Source organism: Episyrphus balteatus, chromosome 4, assembly GCF_945859705.1.
Source record: "Episyrphus balteatus chromosome 4, idEpiBalt1.1, whole genome shotgun sequence".
Taxonomy (NCBI): Eukaryota; Metazoa; Arthropoda; class Insecta; order Diptera; family Syrphidae; genus Episyrphus; species Episyrphus balteatus.
In genome coordinates, this window is record NC_079137.1 from 10,844,317 (window position 1) to 10,871,873 (window position 27,557).

Genomic DNA, 27,557 nt, shown 5'->3' on the forward strand with positions numbered 1-27,557 from the left:
CAGTCACTTCTGGGCACCAAACAAAAAAGAAAACAGTTTGAAATATTTTAACACCCTCAGTGATTATACTCTTTGTTGAAATTCAAACTCATGTTCACTGAAAAGGGGGGGGGGTAAGAAGATAAGGTGTAACTGTTAAAGAACTAAAGGCAATACTTTAAAGGAAATTGATTACATCACACGGTCAGTGAAGCCAACATGTTGGACAGGTGAAAAATTGAAATCGATTAATTCACCACTGCATTCATTTGCCATTTTGCAAAGCCCGCCGCCATCCACCACCACCAACGGGCAACTAACTCACAAAGAATCTTCTCCCATTTTCACCTTAAATTCAATTTATTATCACCCAAGCTAACATTTTCGGTGAAACTAATGCCAGCCAACTAGTGCCTGTTCCAAGTGATTTTAGGAAAAGTCTCTTTCACCCTCTCTCTAACTGGCTAAATGTATAACGTCCAAACCCGTATTTCCCCCCCCCCCCCTCCCCTTCTATTATGTTGGATTGTCTGTATCAACTTTAACAACTCGGTGACTAAGCGTGTTCCAGCTTGGCTCGTGTTTCTTCTGGCTCCATGGTGGCACAATACTGGCTTAACTCTGAAAATAAAAGGAATGATGATGAGGACGACGATGACGAGGACTCTATGGTGCAAGCAGGATCTCAGGTGTGTTTAATTGAGTTCAAAGTGCCTGACCTGCCGAAGGAATAAAAAAAATCAGCTACGATGGAGAAGAAAAAAAAAACTGCTTATACAGTAAATTTTCTCCATTGTTGACTTTATCAAGCGTCGTTGGCTTTAATTAAACTTTAAGCGATGACATTGGGTAAGGATAAGAACGTGAGAACAATGCGAAGGATGAAGGGGGGAGGGAGTTGGGGGTTGGAAGAACTGTTGATGAAGACGACGACGATGACTACGTACGATTCAGAGGAGAGTCTGCTATTTCGAGGTTATTCTTTAGCAGAGTTCTACACTGAAAATAATAAATTTCGTAAAATTACGAAAATCGTTTCATACACTACATTTTCGTTGGCCCAACGAAACTTTCGTTGGCTCAACGAAAATATGTAATTTTTCGTAATATGAAAACCTTCATCAATTAATGAAAACGTTTCATACACTTTTTCTCCCTACCCTGGGCCAAAAAATCCAACTTAATGAAAAGATTCATCACTTAACGAAAAATTTCATACTCATTTTAAAGAATAAAAATAAGAATTTTTTCCTTACTTTATCAAAGTTTTAATCAAGTAACGAAAAAATTCATTAACTTATGAAATTTAACATTAACTAACGAAAATCTTCATAAGCTTATGAAAATTCTTCATATACTAATGAAATATTACATTGGCTTATGAAAAAATACATCAGTTAACGAAAAAAATCGTTGCCTTACAAAAAAAAAACGTAGACTTGGGTGCATTTCTATTTTAATGATTAAAAATTGAATCTTGCTTTATATAGTTCACATTAGGTTTTTGTTTAAAAATCTATGTAAGTTGAGCTGAATATAAAAAATATTTGCGTATTGACAAGGTGTCTCACGATAAGTCGGACTCATCAGTTGACTTAAGTGAGCTCAACCTTGTCGAAACGCCAATTTTTGGTTTGGACTATTAAATCAATGATTTAACAGGTCCAATAAAATGTTTATAAAAAGAAAAATTAATGAAAAAAATCGTAGGTTAATGAAAAAATTCGTAATTCTACGAAAAGAATGTAAAAATAATCTAGTAAAAAAATAATTAATACAACGAAAAGTTTCGTTAGCTAACGAATATTTTTTCGTAATTTGATTAAAATATTCATAAAATTTAAACGAAAGTTTTAATTAAATTTTACGTTAATTGATGAAAAAATTTCGTAAAGTGATGTAAAAATTCATTAATTCTCGATCAAAAATTTTTATGAAAAATTTCATTAAAATACGAAAGTTTTCGTTAATTGATGAAGTTCTTCATTAACGTATGAAAGCCATTTCGTTGAGCCAATTAAACTTTTCATCGGCTGAAAATTAATTAAATTTTCGTTGGCTCAACGAATTTTTTCGTTGTATTTACGTAAGGATTTGGTTCAGTGTATTTATTAGTTTGTATCTATGTCTGTCTAAGCCGGAGACATTTAACCAACCCCTCTACTTCATTAATGGTTGTCGAAGGGCGACGCAAATGAGGTGAAGGGGGAGGGGAGAAGTTGTTTTCGTGTTTTAAGATTTATTTGGAGAAGTGATTTTGAATTTTTAAGTTTGGCAGATTTGTTGATGTCACGCGCTGTGTTTTTTATTTTTATATTCAGCGTTTTTTTTTATTTTTATTTGGCATTAAGGATGTGGAAATGAGATTTTGGATGAATTTGTGTAACAAAATAACAAGAACGAGTGTTAAAGAAAAATCGAGTGTTTAGTATTTGAATAAATTAAAGTGTCACAGTGTTTTTTTTTTCTATTTTAAGATTTTAAATTTGGAGGACATGGAAGTGTTTGTGTTTTGATGTTTTGAAAATGTAAACTTTGTTGGCAGAAAAATGTTCAGTAATTGTAATTATCTTTCGAATGAAAAGATCTGAGTTCATTAATTTGTTAATTACGTTTTCGCAAAGTAAATTCAGTTCACTGAACTTGTGTGCTGAATAGCTTAGAAAAAAACTGATTTTGAATTTTATATTACAGTTTGTATGGCTTAAAAGCGCTGAGTAGTCACAATTTTATCAAGATGTGTAGATGGTAAATTTTAATGGATAGCTAAAATAGCACTCAATGAGGATAAATTATATCAATTGAAATAAAGGAAAAGGCGCAAAATATTTAAAAACAGTTAGAATATCTAGGTTTATTAGTGCTGAATACAGCTTAAAAGCTTCGGAGAGTCCTAGGAGCTGAATATGAACTGTTTCTGAGTTTTATTACAGTTTTTTAAGGTTTAACAGAGCTGAATGGTAATTTTTTTTCATAACACGTCGGGTTGTAGGTTATAAAGGTGATGGATATTTGAAATAGAACTGAATTGTGCTGAATCATTCGAAAAAAAAAGTATAATGACACATTATGTCGGAAAACGACCAGAGTAGATTGATTATATGTGTTGAATTGCTCCATGAACTTTCTACCAAACAGAATCTGGATGGAACACTGGTCTTGAATTGAACATTTACAACTTTTAAGGCTTAATAGCGCTGAATAGTCAATTTTTTCATAACACGTCTCGAAATGTAGGTGGTAAATGGTAATGGAAAGTTAAAACAGTGCTGAATGGTGCTGAATAATATCAAATTAACGGTTGAAAGAAAGAAGTTAGAAGAAGTGTTGAAACGCGCAGAAAAGATTGTTTATTAGACCTGAATATGGCTGAATTGCCACAAAAAGCATCTGGCTCTACACTGATTTTGAATTTTATATTTACAGTTGTAAGGCTTAATAGCGCTAAATACATTTTTTTTAATCATAACGTGTCGGTGAAGGTGGAAAAGGGTAGTAGACTAAGTATTTAAATCGCGCTGAATGGCTTCTAATGCATATAAAATCAATGATCGGAAAAAAGTTATCAGACGAAATGATATCACTGAATTGTGATGATTTTTTCTTACAACAGGTAGATGATTGAAATTGTTTTTCTTTTTAAGTGCTGAATAGCCCTAAATGCCTTCGAAAATTTTAAATTGATTTCGGGATTGCAATGAATCGCATTAAATGGGTGAATAGAACAAATTTATTGATGTTTTTTGCTATCTTTGGATTATGATCTCGAGCACTGAATAGCTGAATAGCACTGAATTTTTTTTTAAAGTTGCGAAGAAGAAGTCACTGGATAGCTAACCTCTTTGATACCTTGCATATAATCTTCCGATTTTTCATTTCATCACTATTCAGCGTTATTTTGCGTTTTAAAAAATCAGAGATTTCAATACTTCAAAAAGATTTCTATCCAACTACATTTCATAAACAACTTTTTGTGTCATTCAGCACAAACCACAAACAGTCTGCTAGTATTTACAAATTATTTTTATGTTAAATATTTACTTACAGTTTTGAAGATTTTCGGCCAACAAATCTGAAATGAAAAAAAAAATTACTAAAATAATTTTCATTAACTTACAGATTTCTAATATTTTTAAATAAATATTCAATTTCCAACTTCCTCTATTCTAAAAGCCACCCTGTGACAAGCACAAATAATTGCAATGCATTAGCGAATACACAAACCGTTTATGACAAAAAAATTGTGACATAATTTTGGACGGGTTTGTGTATTCGAAAATATCTAGGGCGACATCTGTGTGTAAAATATAAGTTAAAATCTATTCAAACATTTTATGGAAAGTTCATTGATACAAAATTAATAACAACATTTTCAACGACAAGTAAAAAGCATTTCATTCAAATTGAAACTTATTTGGTTACTCCAAAAACCAAACAAAATGTGGCAAACACATTTTTGTGCCAGTTTTTTGGGTGTTTGGATGCAAGTAAACCATCTGTCATGGGTATTTTTGCAATCGGAAATCTTTGAACATCATAATGCGACTGACTTTAAGTGGTGACGTCATCCATAGTCTATAAGAAACTGTAAAAAACGCATCTTTGGGGTATTTTACCTAATTTTTGGGTGCAGGTTAAATATCTGTCATGGATGTTTTTTGAAATTGGAAAGACGAGGACCTCAGAATGCGACTAAATAATTCGATTTTAATACAAATCGTCCTTTGATGGACTTGAGTAGGTATAAACTTCTAAAAAGTATGGCTGTGATTTAATTTTAATTTTTTTTTTTTTTTCAAAAATATAATTAGAAATGCAGACTCCCATCAATAAAGTAAATTAAATCGTTTATTTTTTTAAGCACCAGAAAATGTTAAATTTCCCTTTTTTAACTTAAATTTAATTTTATCTTTCAATTTTGTCCTTGAAAGAAAAAATCCATCCCCAAATCCATCAGACACTTTAATTTGGCATATTGCTAAACAACCCCAATACCAATTTATTATTAAATTTTCACTCACCCCCTGTTCAAAACAAAAAATAAAAAATATAAAACATAAAATCCACCCACGACAATTGGCATTGGCCAACTGTAGCCAATCACAACCTAGAAAACTGTTTCCAACCCTGAAATAAAATGGCTGAGTATCAAAATGGCTGCTATAATATAAATTTTCCCTATAAGAAATGCTGATGCTAAAAATCTGTGTATATCCTTTTGCAGGATGTTGCATAGTGTATTCTTATTTCAGTCATCAGTTCGTCGTTGTCTTCCATCTGTTGTGTAACACATATCGTTTAGGGAAAAAATTAGTCAAAGTTGTAATTTTCTTTAAATTAATGTGGATTATTGAAAAGTTTAGTGTTTTTAGTTAAAAACTAATCACAAAACTAAGTGAAATTTATTGAAAAAAGTGTATATAAAGAAATTATTGTGAAAATTGATTTCACAAAATTTTCACCTTACTCATTGATGACTATGCAGCATCATCCAGAATCGGGATACATGCCAGAAGTTCCATTTACCCCATTATGGGGTCAAGAGGCACCACCACCGCCACCAATTGTTCCATATCAAGAATTAATTGCTGGATTTCCATGTTCGGATTTAGGTAAATTCTATATGCAAATAAAATTTGGGGAAGAAGAAAACAAAATGTATCCGTAAATCTGTGAAAGTGAAAGTGATTTCTTAAAAAAAAAAAAAAAAACTTTCCCAACTTGCACTGATGAATAAATCTGAAGCAAGAATTTAGTACATTTTTATTAGTCCAATCAAATAAGGATTCAATCTCAAAACTAATCCTAAAAAAAAAAAAAAAAAAACTAAGTTTTATAGAGGCTTACCTTAAATATTGCTTAAAATATTGTGTCCCCGAGTTGCAATTTTTAAGCTTTAATTATATGAATCAGTGGTTATGGTAACTCCAAAGGTTAAAAAATGTGGATAAACACATTTTTGGACTAGCCTGTCATACATTTGATCGCGGGTTGAACGTATATAATGGTTTTTCTTTGTAATCGGGGAGAAGAAGTCGTCAGAATGCGAATAATTTTAAGAGAGCGCAAGGATTGTATTTTTGGGCTCTTCTGTTAATAGTTTTAACATAGGTTATAAGTTTGTCATGATTGTTTTTGTTTATCCCCATGACTTAGAAAGCCTAAAATCTTCATGTTTGGGCTCTTCTCTCGGCTATTTGGGCGTAGCTTTAACATAATGTATGTTACTGGTGTTTTTATAATCGTGAGGACAACAACTTCAGAAAGCGACTTATTTTAAGTGCTTAACTTCACAAGATCGATATTCAGATTATGGACTTTTTCTCAACGAACGTTTTTCTCAAAGAACGTTTTTCCGATTTCAAATGATGGGCTCTCGCCTTGATACAACTTGACCATTTAAATCCATTTTTAATATCAATGATACCGGAAAAGTATGGGTACACCCAGCGATGCCAACTAAGGCATAATTATGCCTTTTAGGCATAATTTTATTAGCGTAGGCATTGAGGCTTATTTTTTGACAAAAAGGCATAATTTTTTCATTCCACTCTTGATTTATGTTTTAAAAGTTTCTTATAATTTTTTGAATATTTTGATAAAAAAAAACTTAAAATTAATATACTACATATATTTTAAATAAAAGTTGTTCGAAATTTTATTTACAGAATTCGTTTTTACCATTTAACTCTTGGTAGTGTTTAATTTTTCGAAGAATTGTGTGCACACTTATCAATTTTACTTGAAAAGAATATGCAAAAAGCGATTTTGTTGCTATAAAAAGGTCTAAAACGCTTGCAAATATGCTATTATTTCTTATTGGTGAAAAAAAACTTGTCGTTAATTTCTTCCTGTTGTGTAAAGCAATGTATTAGTTCCCTTGAAAAATTGCTTTCGAAAAAAAAAAGTTGCAGTTTCGTGACAAATAAGTACTAAATGTATAAGTTAATTAATTAAACATTTTGTTTTGTGTACTTGCACTTTTTATATATAATTTTTCAAACATAAACTAAGAAATCTAAATTGAGGCATAATTTATTTGAAAAGGCATAATTTTTTTTCAAGTAAGGCATAATTTTGAGTGAATGGGTTGGCAACGCTGGGTACACCTTTTCTGTAACCCAATTAGCGTGTATTGTCAAGGTATTAAAAACCTATGCTAGTCGAGGTTTGAAGTTTGAGTAGATACAGAGAAGTTGTCTCAGTCCGTTTGTTTTTTTTTTTTTAAGTTTTGCTTTTTCATAACCTGCCAACTTGCACTTGTAAAATTGTGAATATAAACTTCTCCAACGTTTTTATCTATTTCTTTGGGTGTAAATGGTCTATATTTTTTGTGCGCAATTTTAATGTTATAGGCTTTTCACTTTGTTCTTCCGACCTTCTTTTTCAGCATATAGCCTTTTCAAGGTATATTAAATTTTGACAATGGCCCGAAGTTTGGCACAAAACCCCAGTATAAGCAAGACTTTATAGTGAACCATTTCCTCCACATAACCCTTATACTATCTTTAATTTAGAGCTCCCTTGGTTAATAATATCACTGGTCGGCAAAAAACTAAAAAAAGTCGGGAGCAAGAACATTATAAGGTGATTTTGATTGACTTTAGTGTGCTGAATTCAAAACTGTTTACAGATTTTTTCTATCACGTCTAGTTTTTGAGCTATACTCATCACTATTTTCGCTATAAAGCTTCAAAAACTAATTTTTAATTGAGTTTTTTTTTATGTTTAGTCAAAAATATATATTTTCCGTAATATGTTCCTCTTTATAAGTCCAAATCAGAAGACGCAAGATGGAATTTGATTCAAAAAACCATTCATTACTTTGAAAAAAATAATCAAGATTTTGAGATATCTATCATAAATTTCTTTTTTAAATATCTTTGAGAAAAAAAATAATTTTGAAAAAATATAAATACCTTTAGGACGTGTTGATATGGCGTTTTGAGATTACATAAGTAGTTTTACAAAAAACAAATTAACGGTGATGTAATTCGATGTCAAATGTACCCAAAAACACGCGTTTTTGACCTATTAATATTCAATTATTTCAAAAACGTGACGTGCCAGTGAAATTTTGACTTCAGATTCGGACTCAGCACACAAAATTCCTCTCGAAAAGTAGGATTTGGTTCTTGCTCTATATCCGTTGCCGACCAGTGTATTTAGATTAAGGCTTTTTTTCCAATTTCCCTTTTAGTGTACTCGGTCTGTTTGACGTTCATTTATTTTTGTTGGCGAACGTCAGTGGAGTAGTGATCGTGGAAAGCTTTTTTCTAAAACATAGTTTGATTAAGAACTAGCATTCGTAGTTTGCTTTGAACAGGAGGTGTCTGTAAAGGTGGTTTTTTATATCAGTTCTCTTAGTTTCGGAAGTTTTGAACATAACTGGTGATTTATCTTTAGCCTCTGCTTTCGATCAGGCACTTTCAGTCTCTGAGGTTGAATTTCTTCGTGTGTTGATTTTGGATCCTTTGAACTTTTTCAAATCTGGTTTCAGTTTCCCTTTCGTATTTTTTTTTTTTTGTAAATGTAAAATAGTTTCCTTAATCTTGTTTGGTCCATCAATGCGAGTTTGGATTAAAAAAAGAGGTTACCGAAGAGCCTTGACATCTTCACACTCCCAGTTTTATAGTACCATGAGGATTTATGAGAAATAGAAGTGTGCTTAACTTCGAAAGCTGTCAGAGTTTTGCCAAAAACCTTAACTCTAACTTTAAAGGTTTTTTTTTCTTGTAAGTATAGCACCAAATTTTTCGTTACCTGAAAAGTCTGCTTTGTAACAGTTCGAACTTGAGAATACGATTTTCCTGGTCTGAAGCCATCACTTTCCGCTACAACAGTTCAAAGTGTCTCACATGCAATTGAATAGAAATTTTTGTGCTGGTGATTCGAAAAAAGATGAAATAGCGAAATTATCTCAGATACACCGATCCCGTGAAATATTACCGTTTTCAAAAATTGTCTTTTTGAAATTTTCGAAAGTAAAACAACCGTGAAAGATGAATTTTGTCACTCCCGTAGTTTGACTATTGATAAAAAAAACTGTTTACAAAAGCCTTTGAAAGGATAGGTACTGATAAATTCAGTTTTTTTCTGAATTTGCAGAAAAACTGCAAATTTTCTGAAATCTGGCTATTTTTTAAAAGTGCTTTGTATAATGCAAAATTTTACGCGGTATTTTTATTTCTTTAAGAAGTCCAGTTTTAGATTTTATATTATAAATATTGCTCTAGACTTAAAAGTTCAATATACTTATAGTTTGTCTAAAAACATTTTCTTTCAGCTATTTGGCCTCGTTCACAAGTCTCCAGTTTGGTAAACCAACGACTCTCCCCACGAGGTGGTTTACCAGCACCGTCCAATCCGTCGGCTAAAAAACCCCGTCGGCGAGTTGCTTCAATGGCTCAAAGACGTGCCGCAAATATTCGAGAACGTCGAAGAATGTTTAATTTAAATGAAGCATTTGATAAATTAAGAAGAAAGGTACAATATTTTCTTTCTATTATTTAATTTGTTTCATCAAATTTATATAATTTTATTTTGTCAAGGTTCCAACATTTGCTTATGAAAAACGCTTATCACGAATAGAAACTCTTCGATTGGCAATAACTTATATTGGATTTATGACAGAATTACTAACAGGGACACCAGCAAATTCACACAAAAATCGATCACCAGAAATTTATTCAGGCATGAATGGCCATCATCATCCAGGACATCATTTACATCCATCGTTTCAAAGGGATTTTGTATCACCATATGGACATAGTTTGGCTTAAATATAAATTATTGTTTTTTTTTTATTTATATACCTATTTTTTTTAATATATTTTGTTGAGTTTTGTTAAGTTTTGTTTAATAATTTGAAAAATAAATAATGATTATTTATGAATTTAAATATTTAAAAAAAACTGTTTCAAATTGAAATTGAAAGAAAATGAGTCAACAGTCATTACTATCAATATCACACGGAAAATTCGAAATACTTCAGTTTGTTTTTTTGGTATTGGGCAGTGGTAGACATTTGGTCATAATGGTACCTACCTGTCATATACCAATTTTGAAAAAGTTTCATTTTCTCAAAAATGACTCCTTCGATTTTGAAATAAAAAAAATTCAAGCAGTGAAAAATTCTTGCAATGAAAAAGTATTTTTCCAAAAATCGTATTGAACCGTTTTTTTAAATTTCTGAATATCCCTAAAATAACTAATTTAATTTTAACGAATTTTTGTATGCAAAAGCATTTATACTATTTATACTATAAATTTATGCTATAAATCAAATACAAAATTTGGAAAAAAAAAATAATTTTTGTATTTAAAACAAAAAATTGAATTTTTTTTACTTATTTTTTTTTTTTTTTTTTGAAAAAAAAACAAATTTTTGAAAAAGTGACATTGAATTTTTTTTAAATTTTGGTTTAAGGTATTAATTAACAATAAAAGCTGCGTTCCTTTGGAAATATTTATCTACTACTTAGTTCTTAAAACTACTTTGAACTACTTTTGCTATACTGAAAAAGTAGTTCAAGTACTAAGCAGTAGATAAATATTTCCAAAGGAACGCAGCTAACAATAAAATGGCATACCAACTTCATTTATATATTTTTTTTTAATTATTTATAAAAAAAAAAAAAAAATAGTTTTTTAAAAAACGGCTCTAACGATTTTGGAAATTAAACTGCATACTTTTTTTTGAGCTTAATTTGATTTAATTGTTTTTATTTAAAGAACAGGTTTTTTAAATTTTTAATAAAATATTTTTTTTTTTATTTTGCATCAAAAAACAAAATTCAAATTTTTTTGTTAAGAAAAGATTCAACAGTTATAAATTTTTTTTAACTGCTTATAAAGTGAGTCAATTATTGTAGAAAATTATAATAGTGAAGAAATTGATAAAATTTATTCATAAAATGATGAAATTAAAAATACACTGAACGAAAAAAGTCTAATATTTTATGAACTGGATTTTTTTCTATTTAGTTTTGAAACAGTCAGAAGTTTAGCCATTAGATATTTCAGGCTTATCTATTCTTTACCGGACTCTCTCCAGAGACAATCGCCAGAAAAAAAAAATATAACCATCCATAAAAATCGATTTCGATTTTGGTTCAAGATACAAATAGACAAACAAAGATACAAACAAAATTAATAAAGTAACAACAATTAAACTTTCATCATCCATCATTATCAATAGGTTTTACTATTTACCTATTCCATCTACCTGTAAACAAATTTTGTGTTATCTTCATTCAATCTAATCATTTCAATAATTATTATTTCATTTCAATATTTTGTAGAAAAATTTTGTTTTATTTTTTACTTGCTCTATAGGGCAAGTATTGGTTTCGTGTAGAAAAAAAAATTTGAGGTTTTAATCAAAACCAACATTACGATGATGGAGAAGATCAAAAAAGTAGTTTTCGTCATGCCGTCCGTCGGTCTGTGCGTCCATCTGTACATCGAGCTAGGGCCTAAACGGATGGATGGATTTGCTTGAAACTTGGTACAGATGATTTTGACGTTATTCCCTAGACCTCTTTTTTTTATTTTTCTAATATCTCCTTTTTAACGCATATCTCCCATATAACGTTTTCGAGGTATTGCAATTTTCTCGAAAATGGCTCTAACTATTTTGATTAAATTTGGTATACGTAATAGACTTATGGATTCTAACAAACCTGCGTTTTTAGTTTTTCTCAAAAAATGCGGAGAACGGAAATATGGCGTTGCCGTTTTTCAAAAATTGACATATTTTTTTAAGTTCATATATTTCATCAAAGCATAAGTCAATTTTATTAAAAATTTACAGACATCACTTTGAAGTATAAAATGTTAAAAAATGTTTAAACATTTTTGAAAAAAAAATTTTTTTAATTTAATTTTTTAACTTTTGATTTTTTTTTGGATTTTTTTTTTCTCGACACTAAACAAAATCTTAAATTTCCAATAAATATTTAAGATAAGGATACTGTGTAACTACAAGAGCAAGTACGTGCGACCCAGTCGTGCATTTTATTTTTTATCACTTTCATTGCTTGGAAATAAAAATGTGCAAACATTCAATAATTAGAGTTAGAATGTATACATTTTTGATCGGAAGTAGTTGTCTCGCTATTTAAAAATTAGAAACATTAATTTTGAAGAAAATTCGTAACACTAATTACGATCTCTAATAACTTTTGCATATTCCTATTTACATAGTTCTAAATAATAAACCGCAAACAAAAATACAATATTATTTTTTGTTTATTAATTGAGTGAGTATTACTTTAAGCTTTTAACTCTGCTGAAAAGATCATTATTTGTATTCTCAAGACCTCAAAGATTTTTAGAAAGACACAGAATTTGTAAGTTTAGCGTTTAGTATTATTTCCTAGCTTTATTGGTTGAGTCAGTTTGATAACGGTTAGTAGAATTCTGATGGATTGAAATTTAAAAGTCATTGACCATCGTGGGGATTTTTCTGTAGAATTGCGTTTGTTTGTTGTTTATTTTTTATTTTTTTTTTATTTTGGGAATAAAAAAAAAAGTTTTGATGATTTTTTCTTTTTTTTTTGAGTTACAAATAAAGTAAAAAGATAAAAATAAACCTTCATAGTTTTACTATCCTATCTAATTCACGATGATTGTTTTTAATGAAAAAAAAAAAAAACAAACAACAGTGCAAGAACCCGCGTTTTGTATCATTTAAACAATTAAAAAAGTGATATCATGGACTGAAAATTAATTATAAAAAAATAGTTTGTTAATTAGTGAAAATTTAGACTAAATAGATCATACTTACCTAAATAAACAAAGAAAGTGGTTTGAATTAATTTATTATAAATATTTTTAAAACAATACATTAAAACTGAAAAAAAAAATATTTCCCTAATTAGAACCAACACTATGTAGAAGGCTATTAACCTCTCATATAGAAATACTGCTGCTATATCTGTTATTTTCAATAACATTTCTATCTAATCTTCAAATTTATAAAAGAAAATTATCAAAACAATACAAAATGAAAACGTGTATCTTAGAAACAGTCAATAGGGGACAAGAGCCGGACATATTTGAGGAGGCGAAGTGTAACATAACGGGTTTTTATATCTTTGATGCTTCTTATTTTGAAACTGTATGAAAATTTGGTGTTTTTTAAGTACGTCATGATAATATAACATTTTTTAATTCATCAACTCGGAATTCTGTGTTATGGAAAACACATTTTTAAATTTTATTGAAATTTCAACCATTTCAAAAAAACTGACGAGTTGGAAAATTTTTAAACGAAGAACACAATTCGATGTCAATGAACGACAGGGTCACATGTACTTGCTCTAATGTATGCTAAAAGTTGCTTAGAATATAAAAACTTTCTAAAAATTTAAAAATAAAAACAAAAAAATTATGTAAAAAATTTGGTTAAAATGTACAAAAACATCTCCTAAAATGAGTTTGACCTCCATTATGTCATTTAATTTATTTTATAGGAAAAAAAAAGGGTTTTTGAAGTGAGAACTTCTTTAGTATCGTAGTGATTTGAAAAAAGAGACACGAAAAATCAATTGATCATAACTTTTTTGTTTTAATAGATAGATGAATGAAATTTATACAGTAGATAGGTAACACTGGTCAACAAGGTTTTTGCCACAAGTACCAAAATATACTTTTCTAGTAGTTTTTGGGATGCTAAATCCGAATCTGAAGTCAGAAAAATTTGATTGGCCTTCGTTTTTGAAATATTACCGTTAGAAAATGTCAAAAAACTTAATTTTTGCTGTTTTCGAGGTTATGTTTTTATGTGGTGTAATTCATCATGAATAAATTTGTATAGCCTATGAGAGCTATTTTTATTCTTTCAAAAAATGTTTAAATCTTTCCGATATCTCTTTTATTGCCCGAGATATTTAAAATTTAAGTAGCGGTCATTGAATTAGAAACAACACTGGCCAACCAAATTTAACTTTTTTTTGCCACAAGAATCAAAATATACTTTTCTGAAGGTTTTTGGGTTGCTGAACTCGAATCCACAATCAGAAAAATTCTATTAGCCTTCGTTCTTGAAATATTACCGTTATAAAATGAAAAAAAAAAGGTTTTTTTTTATAACGGTTATATTTCAAGAACGGAGGCTAATAGAATTTTTCCGATTGCGGATTTCAGTTTAGCAACTCAAAAACCTTCAGAAAAGTATATTTTGGTTCTTGTGGCAAAAATTTTGTGACCAGTGACTTAAACTTTAGATTAAGTTTAGTTTCTCTTTGGCTTATTAAATGAAACTTAAGATATCTCGAGCAATAAAAGAGATATCAGGAAAATTTAAACAGTTTTTGAAAGAAGAATATCTGTTCTTATAATAACCGTTACAAATTTGCTTAAAATGAACTACCCCACATAAAAACAGAACCTCGAAAACAGCCAAAATGACGTTTTTTAGCATTTTATAACGGCAATATTTCAAAAACGAAGGCCAATCAAAGTTTTCTGACTTCAGATTCGAATTTAGCACCCCAAAAACTACTAGAAAAGTATATTTTGGTTCTTGTGGCAAAAAAAAAGTTAAATTTTGTAGACCAGTGTAATTAAATATACCTATTATGATTGTGCAAAATTTCAAAATTCTGAGATAACGAAGAAAAGATGTTCTTTTTCTAAACACGTTATATCTTTTGATCTAGAGCACATAACAAATTTATTTAACTTTAATACGCATGCTGACAATATTACCTTTCATTTAATATATCACACATAACGGTACGTGCTCTACAAGTTATATAATATTTAATTGAAAAACTTGAAAAATACCTCAAAATAGCTGTGAAGATTTGTTGCCGATGACCAGCCAGCAGTAGAGGAAGTACCGTAATCTCAGTTTGAAATTTCGACATGGTTGGCTCTAAAAAATTCTTACTTTTTTTGTAGGTATGGTAGAAATATGATTGAACCGTCATATAAAAGGTGAAATAATAATGATATAAAATTTATTATAGGTTGTCTTTTAAAGAATGGATTTAATGGCGTTAGAAGAGAAAAGAGATTGATTGTTTTGCTTTTTTTATGAAAACTAACTGGGTTAAAAAACATCTAGCTCTTTTTGTATATGTTGTATAAACATGGTCGATATAAATATTTTGAGCTGAAACAATGAGCTTTCAGATGGTATACAATTTATTGTAGGTTGTCATAAAAAAAGTGATGGAATAAAAAAAAGTAATCATGCCTATTACAGAAGACGCAGTGACTCAGTCCCCGGGAATCTACTCGATCCGCAACCGAATCAAATTTCAATCTGTGAACTCCCCGGGATGAACTGTATTATCGATCCACGAAAACACACTAAACTGCTTACCGACATATGTCATTGGTGACACTTACATAGCCAAATGTCATTCTATCACTTCCGCACCGGCGGCTTCAGTAATGAGAAATCTTGTGAAAGTGACTCTCACTCCCGCCGCAGTGCATCTGCGTCTTCGGTAATAGGCATGAATATTTTTTTCCGATTTTTTTAAAATGATTTTTAAGGTTTCACTTCAACCACGTGTGAATTGCACACATGATTTTTTTTATACAGGCTGTCCCAAAAGTAATGGATCAAACGAAATATGCTAATAGGCCAACTTTAGGGCTCTCAGAATTTGGTAACTTGTTCATCCCAAATCTGTACGGTTTTCGATTTAATGCAGTTTTTGTGAAATTTCGAAAAATCTCGACTTTGCAACATTATTTTGCTTTCCTCTCATAATTGATTTTTGTTTTTTACAACTCTTTCACTAAAACATTTCCTAATAATAAGAAAGAATTATTCAATCAAAATATTTTTTATTTCATACGCCATTTTGCTGCAAATTAATTAACAGTTAAATTTTTTATAAAAACTCAATTTCTTACTTTTATTTGAGAGGATTAATCAAAAAAAAAAATTATTATTTTTTAAAAACTTGCCATGTTATTGCAGTTTTCAAAAATGTATAAAAATTTCCAAAGTTGAAATTAGAAATAAAGGTACCTATTATAATTTGAATGCAAAAAAACAGAAGTTTTCAGAGCAAAATAACAAACAAATATCGAGGCTATTCAAAAAGAAATAAACAAACAACAGTCGAGGAAATGTGTTTATTTTACTTTGATATTTTTCTGTGAAATGGCCTGTTTTGTTGCATTTAATAAAAGGGGTTCGTTGGATTTTTTATATTTTAAGATTTTGGTAAAAATTTATTGCAATATCCTTGTATTTTCGGAATCAACCTTGTGTAAAAGCCGATCTGTGATGCATTTTTGATTTTTTTCTTAAATTTTTTTTTAGCGGATTTTTAATAATTTCTCAAGAGCTTGACTTTGAATAAAACTTGAAAGTTAAATTCAGTTTATTTATTACTGACGATTATGGCGCCATCAACAACTGATGAAAAAACTGAAACCTCAAACCCAACAACAGATTTAACAACTTCAAACGGAAATAGTTGTTCATCAAAATTACCAACATGGATAAATGAAGAGAATTTTCGAAATGTCCTCGAGGAAAGTGTTCCAGGTTATAAAAAAACATTAAACTTTGAAGTTAAAGAAACTGGCGGTGGGGGAGAGAATTATGCATCGATGATGATGAGAGTGAAAGCTAAAGTCGAACTTCAAGGTTTGGTTAAATGATATACAAAATATTTTCTTTTTTTTTAACTAAAACCTTCTTTTTTTTTAGATGGGTCCACAAAAGACATTGCATTTATGATTAAAACAGTTCCAGAAGGCGAACTAGAAGCTCCAATGGTCAAAATGATGGGTTTATTTCCAAAAGAAACTTTAATGTATGGCAAGTATTTGCGTGAATTCGAAGAAACATATCGATCAGTGGGTAAAGAAGTCACATTTGGTCCGAAATTTTACAAACTCAAAAATGATCCTGGTGTTGAGTATGTTCTTTTGGAAGATATCTCAACGAGAGGATTTAAAAACATGAATAGACAAAATGGTCTCGATAAGGAACACATTAAATCAGTTTTGAAAATTGTAGCCGAACTACATGCAGTTTCTGCTGTTCGATTTGTACAAAAAGGTGATTACGAAGAATCCTTTATGTTGAGTCCTTTTAGGAATGAAACTCGGGAAAATCTTGAAGCAATGATGAAACCTTTGTTAAAGATTCAAGTAGATTGCCTTAGCAAGCAAGAAACAGGAAGCAAATATTTGCCAAAACTGGTAAGTTCGGAAATCGAGATTTACTTTGTTTTTGAAAAACGAATAAAGTGACGAATATCTTTTAGAAACCAATATTTGATAAAACGACAGAGAAATACATTGAATTTGGGGAACTCAATTTAAACGATTTTAATGTTATCGTTCATGGTGATTTATGGACGAATAACATCATGTTTCGACACAATGACGAAGGCAAGAGGGAAGAGACAATTCTAATTGATTTTCAATTGAGTAAATTTGCAACTCCTGCAGTGGACTTATTCTACTTCTTGCTGTCTTCGGCAAGCTTAGACATTAAAGTGTCCTGTTTTGATGAATTTATTCAATACTATCATGACAATTTGGTAGAAAATCTGAAATTACTGAACTATCCAAAGAAAATACCAACACTAAAACAATTGAGAATGGATTTGATGAAATATAGTTTTTGGAGTAAGTTTATCAAATTTTTTTGAAAAAATGTCAATTCTAAAACAATTTTGTTTTTTTTTAGGTATTGCAGCAGTAACTGGTATTTTAGCGGCTGTATTATTAGATCCAAATGAAAATGCTTGTATGAATAATTTCTTCGACGAAAACCAAGAAGCCAGTGATTTTCAAAGACAATTGTTTAACAATCCAAGATATATCAAGCATTTGGATGTTTTATTGCCATGGATGGATAAAATGGGATTTTTAGATGATTAACAAGAACAAAATTTTGTTGTCTATAATTTCGTTTATTTTTTTTTTTTTTGTTTAATTTTAAGAATTTAAAATAGAATTATGTTTGTCAAAAAAAAAAACCGATAGAAAAATAAAAATGATACTTTACCTGCCTAATAATATAATGTATTTATTATTTGTTAAAATAAATGAGAAAAATTAATTTAAATCTCTTATTTTTTCATGGCCTTGTTTGTTTTTTCTGAACCCGGACAAAACTATATGGGCGCGTTTTGGACGCGTTTTGGACGGGTTTTGGACGCGTTTTGGGAGTGTTTCGGACGCTATTGGAGTCGTTTTGGAACGTTTTAGACGCGTTTTGGAAGCGTTTTAGACGCGTTTCGGACGCGTTTTAGGCGTGTTTCGGACGCGTTTTAGACGCGTTTTGTACGCGTTTTGAAAGCGTCTTGGGCGAGTTTTGGACGCGTTTCGGACGCGTTTTAGACGCCCTTTGAAAGCGTCTTGGGCGCATTTTAGACTTTGTTTGTGTTTATTCTTTTTAATTTAGCAGAAAATTGAATTTGTTTACCAAGAAAAATTAGAAAAAAAAAGAGCTAAAAAACTTAAACTTACCTAGCACCTCTGTTTACAAACATATTTGAAAGAAATTTTGGCAGCAGATCAAACTCACTAAGATCACTCCAAAATCAGTCAATTCACTCTTATATCCCCTTTCAATTCGTAGTAAATTGCTTTGAGTACTCTTATCGACCGCGCACTCATATACCAGCCTACCCTACGAATCTGCTTAAACCTCGGCGGCGGCGTATTTGGAAAAAATGGTATCACTTTTTCGTGGATGTCATCGATTTATAAAAGACTTTATTACGTCAAAAAAGAAATTGATAAAATGTATTCATTTGAACGAAAACGTATGATGATGAAATTAAAAATACATTGAACGAAAAAAAATAGCATATTTTATGAACTGGTTGTGATTGAATTTTTTTCTTTTTAGTTTTGGAACAGTCACTATCTATTCTTTTTATTTTTTTTATTGTTAATCATATTGTCTCTCCAGAGAACAGATTTTAGTTCAAGATACTCGTATAAACAAATACACACAAATTAATAAAATACATAAAAACAATTTAATTTTCATCATCCATCATAATCAAGATTCAAGAGGTTTTACTATGTACTCCCATCTACCTGTACAAAAATGTGTTATCGTCATTCAGTCTAATCATTTCAATACTTATCTCATTTCAATATTTTGTAGAACAGTTTTGTTTTATTTTTTTATCGCTTTCATTGCTTTAGCATAAAAACGTGCAAACATTCAATAATTACAGTTAGAATGTATAAATTTTCAATCGGAAGTAGTTGTCTCGCTATTTAAACATTAGACGGAAGCCTTGAGGAAGGTTCATAACACCCAACGATATTCCTATATTTCTAAATAATAAACCGCAAACAAAAAATATAATAATTTTTGAGTGAGTATATTTCTTTTAGCTTCTTGCTGCTGAATAGATTTTTATTTATTCTCAAGACCTCAAAAATCTCTAGAGATAGCTACAGCATGTGTGCGTTTAGCGTTTAGTATTATTTAGAAGCTTTCTTGATTGAGTCAATTAAATAAATGTGATCACGGTTAGTAGTAAAATTCTGATGTATTTAAAAATTATTATTTACCGCGGGAATTTGTCTGTAGGTAGCGTTTGTTTGTTTTTTATTTTGATTAAGAAAAAACCAGTGTCAACAAGTTTTGATGTTTTTAAGTGATTTATCAATTCAAAATAAAGAAGAAGAAGAAAAATAATAGAAATTTATAAAAAAAAACCGAAAAACTCGTTTTGGTTCTAGATCTAAAAATAAATCTAAATTTTTTTTTTTAAATTTTAATTTGTGAAGATTTATGAAAATATCTTACAAATTATTCAATGTTATGTAAGATTGTGTTAATTTTTGTTCGAAAATTATTTATTAATCAATAATTTAACAACGAAAAACAAACTCATTACGCTTAAATCATTAGATACAAAACATTGAAATTCAAAGTGCATTTATTGTTAATTTATCCTACGTTTTATAATAAATTAACTGTGGTCACACAGTTCAATATCTGTGTATCTGTGGTTATATTAACATAATTGTATTTATCTTATTCACGATGATAGTGTTCACTGTTCAATAAAAACAAACAAACAACAACATCGCAACTTACGTTTTGTATCAATTAAATAAATTCAAAAAAATGATCTTGCTATAAGATTCTAAAGTTATTTTCATAAAAAAGATTATTTTAATCAGTGAAAATTTATCCAAAATATAGGTCATACTAAAATGAATGGAGAAAGTGATTTATATGTTTTTTGTTTTTATTTTATTTAAATTACAAATTAAGGAAAAGAAAGAGCACTGAAAAAAGTTTCCCTAATCAGTATACCAACCAATACTATTTGTTTTAGTAACATTTTTGTATCTAATCTTCAAATTTAAATAGATTTTATGAATTGAAAATTAAATGATTAAAAATTATCAGAACAACAAGAAATAAAAACGTGTATCTTAGAAACAGACAAATGAACATGAGCCGGGGGTATTTGAGAAGGGGTATTTTAGTTTTAGAGACTCTTTAAGGCTTCTGGTAATTTCAAACATATAGTTTTAAAATTTCAGTTGGCTTTTTATAGGGAAAGTATAAAATTTTAATTAATTTTCACAGAAATATGAAATGCAAATAAAAAATTTTCTGCATTAAAAAAAAATTCAATGCAAATATGATTTTTTTTTTTTTTTTCAATTTTTTTACAAGTATTGATAATATCTCAGTTTTTTTTTCCAATAAATAATTTGAAAACAAGTTATTGACTTTTTTAAGTTTAAATTTTAAATTTTATTGAGTGACACTTTTTGAGTAATTGATGAAAAAAAAATTTAATCGTTGAAGCAGTTTAAAAAAAAATATTTTTATCAATAATTTTTAGAAAAAGAAAATATAGTAAATGATCATCATCCAAAAACAAAATTCAATTTTGATCACCTGTTTTCAATTTTTTATTTTTCAAAAAAAAAAAAAAAAACACAAAAGAAAAATTTTAATTTTTCAAAATTGTATTTCTGATTTGATTTGAATTTTTTTTTAAGAAAATCGTTGCACAAAATTATTGTTTTCTAAAATATGCATAGGCATGGTTTTGGTCCTAAAAAAATAATTCCTAAGACCCCTCTGTAGTGTACAATCTCCAGAAACTGCTTCATTTGAAAAGAATCAACCCTATACCGTTTACCCAAACTCACCACCATTTTTTTTTTCTTTTCAAATTCTCATTCTGAGATGTTCGATTAATATCTCAACATTTTTAAATTAAAACAAATATTGAAAATGGTTTTTTTTTTCTTTCTTTAAAAAAAAAAACGAATTTTTTAAAACGGCACATATTTTTTCAATTTAGGATGGTTAACATTGTTTTTATTTATTTTATTTTTTTTTTTTTTTTTTTCAAAAATTGTTTTTTTCAGCATGTAGGTATCTTTATTCAAGGGTTTTTTCTCCTTTAAAATGCATCTTATTTAAAGGAATCCAGTAGCATGGTGTACTATTTTTGAAGCTCAAATTCATTTAAGAACTTTTAAAAAAAAATTTATATACTTTTCAAATTTTTTTAATTAAAATATTTATCAATTTTGAAAGCAAGTTCATGCAACGCTGTCGGCCAGTGTATATACTTTCAAAAACATAGTTTTATTCAAAATCCAAAACCTTTAAAGACATCATTAAAGTAACATAAACAACTAATTTCGTGGTTATTTAATTTGTATTTTTATTTTTTTTTTTTTATTATAATAGTAACAATTTTAAGTAGATTTAGGTTTTCAAGTAAGCATTCATTCGTGCATTGTATTTTAATAGATTTTTAATAGTCAGTGATGATTATATTTAATGACAGGGATCGACTTTAGAATGAGTTACTGTGTTATAATTTTAACGATGCATGGAAGAAACATATTCGGTTCCATAATAATAATAATTGTGTTGTCAAAATAGCAAATATTTGGAAAGATTTGAAAATCAAAGTAAATAGATTTTCAAATATGATTTATTTATTTACAAGAAAATTTTAAAAAAATGTTAGAAAATATTTTGAATTTCCAGTTTTCAATTGTCTTACCTACGGTCTTGACCAAATAAAATACTTGAGTGTAGTGATTATTTTTTTTAGTTTTGCGATAAAGATAAGCAAATGTGAATTGCTTCTGATAGTCTTCGCTACGACTTGATAATTTATTTCAGTTTATTTGTTATTGATATAAGGTCGTATTTTTTAATTTTCTATAGTTTTTAAAACATGGCACCACCTACAGCTGAAAAAACTGAAACCTCAAAACCTACAACAGAACTAAGTTCCAATGGAAACAGTAACTTATCAAAAGTACCAGGTTGGATGAATGAAGAGAATTTCCAAAGTGTTCTAGAGGAAAGTGTTCCAGAATATAGAAAAACATTAAACTTTGAAGTCAAAGAAACTGGTGGTGGTGGAGAGAATTATGCATCGGTAATGATGAGAGTTAAAACTAAAGTGGAACTTCAAGGTTTAGTTAAATTATATACAAAATATTTTCATTTTTTTTAACTAAAACCTTCTATTTTTCAGATGGATCCACAAAAGACGTTGCATTTATGATCAAAACAGTTCCAGAAGGCGAACAAGGAGCTGCAATGGTAACGATGTTGGGATTGTTTCCAAAAGAAACTTTAATGTATGGCAAATATTTGCGTGAATTCGAAGAAACTTATCGATCTGTCGGTAAAGAAGTCACATTTGGTCCGAAATTTTACAAACTAAAAAATGATCCTGGTGTTGAGTATGTTCTTTTGGAAGATATCTCCCCAAAAGGATTTAAAAACGTTAAAAGACAAGATGGTCTCGATACGGACCATACCAAATCAGTTTTGAAAATTTTAGCCCAACTACATGCAGTTTCTGCTGTTCGATTTAAACAAAAAGGTGATTACGAAAATTCCCTCATGGTGAGTCCTTTCGGAGAGGAATCTCGGGAGAGTCTTGAAGCAATGATGAAACCTTTGTTAAAGATATTACTGAAATGCTTTAGCAAGCACAAAACAGGAATCAAGTATTTGGCAAAACTCGTAAGTTTGGATATAATTAAATTTTTCGGAAACGAAAATTGACGAATATCTTTTAGAAACCAATATTTGATAAAACGACAGAGAAATACATTGAAGTTGGGAAACTCAATTTAGACGATTTCAATGTTATCGTTCATGGAGACTTATGGACAAATAACATCATGTTTCGACACAATGACGAAGGCAAGAGGGAAGAAACAATTCTAATTGATTATCAAATGAGTCGATTTGCAACTCCTGTAGTGGACTTATTTTACTTCTTGCTTTCTTCACCGAGCTTGGACATCAAAGTTGAATGTTTTGATGAATTTATACAATATTACCATGACAATTTGGTAGAAAATTTGAAATTACTCAACTATCCAAAAAAAATACCAACATTAAAACAATTGAGAATGGATTTGATGAAATATAGTTTTTGGAGTAAGTTCAATATTTTTGTTTCGAATTTTGTTCAATTCTCAAGAAATTTGATATCTCTTTAAAGGTATTGCAACAGCAACTGGTATTTTAGCTGCGGTTCTATTAGACCCAAACGAAAATGCCAGTATGAATAATTTCTTTGATGAAAACCAAGAAGGCATTGATTTTCAAACCCAGTTATATTCCAATCCTAGATATGTCAAGCATTTGGATATTGTATTGCCATGGATGGATAAAATGGGATTTTTAGATGATTAACAAGAACACATTTTTTTTTTTCAAAATTCCGTTTTATGTACAAATGTTTGTATTTATTTAATGTTTAGAATTTAAAGTAGATCTGAATAATGTGTGTGAAATTACCAGATAGATAAATAAAAAATTATGTTACTTTAATTAATAATATATATTAATTTTAATAAAATAAAAAAAAATTAACTAAAATTTCTCATTTTTCATAACTTAATTTTTCACACCCCAGTATTTTAGTTTTTCTTTTGTGCTAAGTAACACCTATTTTGTAAAACAATTTGTTTATTACAAGAATATGTCTTGTCCGTTTGATTATTATAATTTTTCAATTTGTTACAAAATTAAGAAAATAAAAACAATTTTTTAATAATTTTCTCAAACTTTGACCCGAATATCCTTTTTTGTGTAAAGAAATTCAGAAATTTTTCGGAGTACCTACCTATAAAATCAAAAAAAAAAAAAAAAAAAAATATTCGATTTTTTGACCCACCCTAATGGACTGGACAAGTATGCATGTTCCCACATAATTTCTTAACTAACTATCATAATTTAACATCTTTAGAAGCGTCTTGCTTGGCCACTATAGTTTAAGGCTATAAAACTTTCTATAACATGGTGTTTCCTGGAGAACTGTTCCTAAATTTTTTAAATTTTCTTTGTAGTATTATCACCATATATACATATCAACAGGTTTTACTATTTATAATTTTTTGATGTCAAGTCATTGTTTAAGATGTAAGCAGAATCAGCAAAAAAAAAAAATTATTCAAAACGTGTGGTTATTTTTCTTGTTTCTCTACGGCAAAGCATTTCACATCAAAAAACTAAGTTATTTTTTTGTTTCATCAGAATAGGTACACACTAGAATGATGTGAAAGTGGTCCATGAAATGAATTTAAACCAAGTTCTTCTTAAAAATGTATTTTACTTATTTTATTTTTTGTATAGTGGCGTTTTTATTCATAAAATAATAACAAAACTGCCCAGGAATTGCATTGTTAAATCTCTTTATGCAATCTATCTGAATCTCTTCCCTAAATAGTTAAATGGTGGTTCAGGATACATTTTTGTCTTAAAATCGACTTTCACAAATTTTATCAGTACGGGCTAGCCATTTCCAAACATTTTCAACAAGGTTCAGGGTTGTTTTCTATGGTAGATACTCAAGTACTTCCTAAATTTGTACTTCCTTCCAATATTTTACAGAGCATTTTTTGTGGTAGGAGGCGTGGTCCTGTTAAAAAATTCAGAATACTGGTTCACAAATACTAGAGAATTATGGAAAAGTTTCTTGAATATGCATTTACAAATAATTGTGACCATTCTTCACGTTTAAAATTCATTATTTGTATTATTAGACTAAGAGCCCACGACGGCCAGACCTTCGTTATTTTATACCAGCTGAAAGTTTGTCTGTGCATACCCCCCATAGAGGTAAGAACGACCAGGGACTTTTTAGTTCTGGGTTGTGGTTGCTTTGGCAGGTAAACGGTACTAAAGGTGTAAAAAATAGGACCTTACTTTCGTCAAAGTATACCACTTCATTTTTTTATATTTTCTTAAGGATAACTTCAGAAGTCTCGTGGTCCATTGCCAGACACCTATGACGGTTGTTTCCCCCTGCCAGACACCCCTAAACTTGCAAAAATTAGGACCCTACTTTCGTCATAGTATACCAGCTAAATTTTATATATGTTATTTGGGGACCTATGAAAAGATGTTACCTCAAGAGCCAGACAGTTTTGACGGTTGCAACACCTTGCCAGACACAATTTTCTAAAAAATGACTCAAAATAAAAAAAATATTAAAAAACGATGGCAACACTTACAGTAACAAATGATACTTTTTTTAAAAGCCAGAATTGTACACTTAATTTTAATTTTTAAATCAAGTCATTTCAATCAATAGTTTTTGAAATAATTGATTTCAAAGTCAAAATTTGTGAAAAAAAGTTTAAAAAATTACATTGAATATTATTTGTGTAAAGGCTGTGGATCTAAATACAAAATGTTCTAATAAAATAAACTGCCTAAATTAATTCCTTATCAAATGCTGAAATCCATATGTTCCTATGCCATCTAGTTTTCGAGACATTTGAAAAATAGGAAGACTACTTTTTTTGTCAGATTTTTATTATTTTTGCTGTTTTCGTTCGTAGTTCTTACATTCATAATTTTATAACATTCACAGCTATGTTATAGACCAGTGCCAATAATTTTTGAAAATAAAAAAATTATTAGCAGCAGGTGGGAAAATTTGGGATAAATGGTATATGAAAGGGGAAAAATAAATTGCCAACAAACAAATTGGAGGAAAGGGGGTGGGTGGGCGAAAAAGTGGGGTGGGTGTCAAAAATCGTGGTTTTTTACGATTTCTGTCAAAAGTAGACCTCCTATCGTAAAATATAAATAAAGATAATATAAATGTCTACAACTTTTACTCAAACCATTTTTTTATATAACCTCAAAAATATTGAAAAAATGCAAAAATACGATTTTTTAATTTTTTATTTTTATCTTTTACAAAAATATTTGGATTTTAACAAAACTTGGTTAAAAATTACTTTGTTATGTTTTCTATATACTAAAAATGTTTTTTGAGCAAAAAATTAATTTTTGGATTTTTGACGAATTTAATTTGAAAAAATAGCTTATTTTTCAATCAAAAAAGTTAACGAAAATTTTTTTGATTTTTGAAAAGTTTGGAATGCACTTATTTAGATTAAAATCTATTTTTTAAGATTATGTGAAAAAACTACACTCTTGTCTTAGAAAATATTGAGAAAAGTTGAAAAAAACAAAAAAACGATTTTTAAGATCGATTTTTCCGTAAATGACAGTTATATTGGTGAGAAATAATTTTACATAGAAACCAAATTATATTTCTCTAATGGCCTTTGACCTTCTTAACTTGAATCTAGCACTAAAATAGCTCTAACGTAAAAAGTTTTTGAGATATTGAATTTTGAATGTCTAAAACACTATTTTTGTGATGTTTTGGCATGGTAATAAGTCAAAAACGTGATGCGATAGAATTTTTCTGACTTCGGATTCAAGCTCAGAGCACTAAAAACCATTAGAAAAATATACCTTGACTTCTATAAAAAATAAATAAAATCTTTTGACTAGTGAAGTCGAACAAGGCGTTCGATTTTGCTGCACTGTTCGACTAGTATCATTTGTTACTGTAAGTGTTGCCGTCGTTTTTTAATATTTTTTTTTTATTTTGAGTCATTTTTTAGAAAATTGTGTCTGGCAAGGTGTTGCAACCGTCAAAACTGTCTGGCTCTTGAGGTAACATCTTTTCATAGATCCCCAAATAACATATCGCACCTCCGGTGGTACAACGACGTAAGTGCAAAAATGTTGATTCTTCAGAAAACGAGATTTAAGATTTTGAAAACGTTTGAAAACAATGTAACGGTCCAAATACATTTCTGCCCCCTGGATACAAATAGAACATTTTCAATTGGGTCTTTGTTTCATCGGAAGGAAATACCTTTTCTTGGAACTATGGCATACTTAACTCAGAAAATTCAAAATTTGCACTTACGTCGTTGTTCCACCGGGGGTGCGATATATAAAATTTAGCTGGTATACTTTGACGAAAGTATAAGGTCCTATTTTTTACACCTTTAGTACCGTTTATCTGCCAAAGCAACCACAACCCAGAACTAAAAAGTCCCTGGTCGTTCTTACCTCTATGGGGGGTATGCACAGACAAACTTTCAGCTGGTATAAAATAACGAAGGTCTGGCCGTCGTGGGCTCTTGCTCTATATCGTAGAAGATTACTTTCTTCCATGCCTTAACACTTCTTTTTTAACAATGAAGTTGGTCTCAAAATGGTTTCTAATTTCACAGAATGTTAAACTGATAGTTTAACTCACCAAGGACATCAAAATTAGATGTTCGTT

At 29.5% G+C, this 27,557-nt stretch overlaps 3 protein-coding genes across 3 annotated transcripts; all 3 read left to right on the top strand.

Moving 5' to 3' along the window:
• Positions 1-5,418: 5,418 nt before the first annotated feature.
• On the top strand, positions 5,419-9,761 carry LOC129919612 (protein Fer3). The gene is made up of 3 exons (XM_056000556.1): positions 5,419-5,591; positions 9,266-9,465; positions 9,531-9,761. Exons 1-3 carry the CDS (start codon positions 5,453-5,455, stop codon positions 9,759-9,761), a joined length of 570 nt encoding a protein of 189 aa, XP_055856531.1. The 5' UTR covers positions 5,419-5,452.
• A 2,570-nt stretch (positions 9,762-12,331) lies between these two features.
• Positions 12,332-17,862, top strand: LOC129919603 (uncharacterized). Its single transcript, XM_056000543.1, has 5 exons — positions 12,332-12,390; positions 16,274-16,603; positions 16,667-17,163; positions 17,229-17,595; positions 17,657-17,862. The coding sequence occupies exons 2-5, from the start codon at positions 16,354-16,356 to the stop codon at positions 17,848-17,850; spliced, it is 1,308 nt and encodes a 435-aa protein (XP_055856518.1). The 5' UTR covers positions 12,332-12,390; positions 16,274-16,353; the 3' UTR covers positions 17,851-17,862.
• A 4,296-nt stretch (positions 17,863-22,158) lies between these two features.
• Positions 22,159-23,780, top strand: LOC129919604 (uncharacterized). The gene is made up of 4 exons (XM_056000544.1): positions 22,159-22,407; positions 22,470-22,966; positions 23,023-23,389; positions 23,454-23,780. Exons 1-4 carry the CDS (start codon positions 22,164-22,166, stop codon positions 23,645-23,647), a joined length of 1,302 nt encoding a protein of 433 aa, XP_055856519.1. The 5' UTR covers positions 22,159-22,163; the 3' UTR covers positions 23,648-23,780.
• The last annotated feature ends 3,777 nt before the right edge of the window (positions 23,781-27,557 follow it).

Bases quoted from the DNA above. Each gene is read 5' to 3' on its own strand.
- LOC129919612 (XM_056000556.1), top strand. From the start codon at position 5,453: ATGACTATGCAGCATCATCCAGAATCGGGATACATGCCAGAAGTTCCA. The intron at 5,592-9,265 runs GTAAATTCTATA...ATTTTCTTTCAG, and splicing joins ATTTCCATGTTCGGATTTAG to CTATTTGGCCTCGTTCACAA. The intron at 9,466-9,530 runs GTACAATATTTT...TATTTTGTCAAG, and splicing joins TTGATAAATTAAGAAGAAAG to GTTCCAACATTTGCTTATGA.
- LOC129919603 (XM_056000543.1), top strand. From the start codon at position 16,354: ATGGCGCCATCAACAACTGATGAAAAAACTGAAACCTCAAACCCAACA. The intron at 17,164-17,228 runs GTAAGTTCGGAA...AATATCTTTTAG, and splicing joins GCAAATATTTGCCAAAACTG to AAACCAATATTTGATAAAAC. The intron at 17,596-17,656 runs GTAAGTTTATCA...GTTTTTTTTTAG, and splicing joins GATGAAATATAGTTTTTGGA to GTATTGCAGCAGTAACTGGT.
- LOC129919604 (XM_056000544.1), top strand. From the start codon at position 22,164: ATGGCACCACCTACAGCTGAAAAAACTGAAACCTCAAAACCTACAACA. The intron at 22,967-23,022 runs GTAAGTTTGGAT...AATATCTTTTAG, and splicing joins TCAAGTATTTGGCAAAACTC to AAACCAATATTTGATAAAAC. The intron at 23,390-23,453 runs GTAAGTTCAATA...ATCTCTTTAAAG, and splicing joins GATGAAATATAGTTTTTGGA to GTATTGCAACAGCAACTGGT.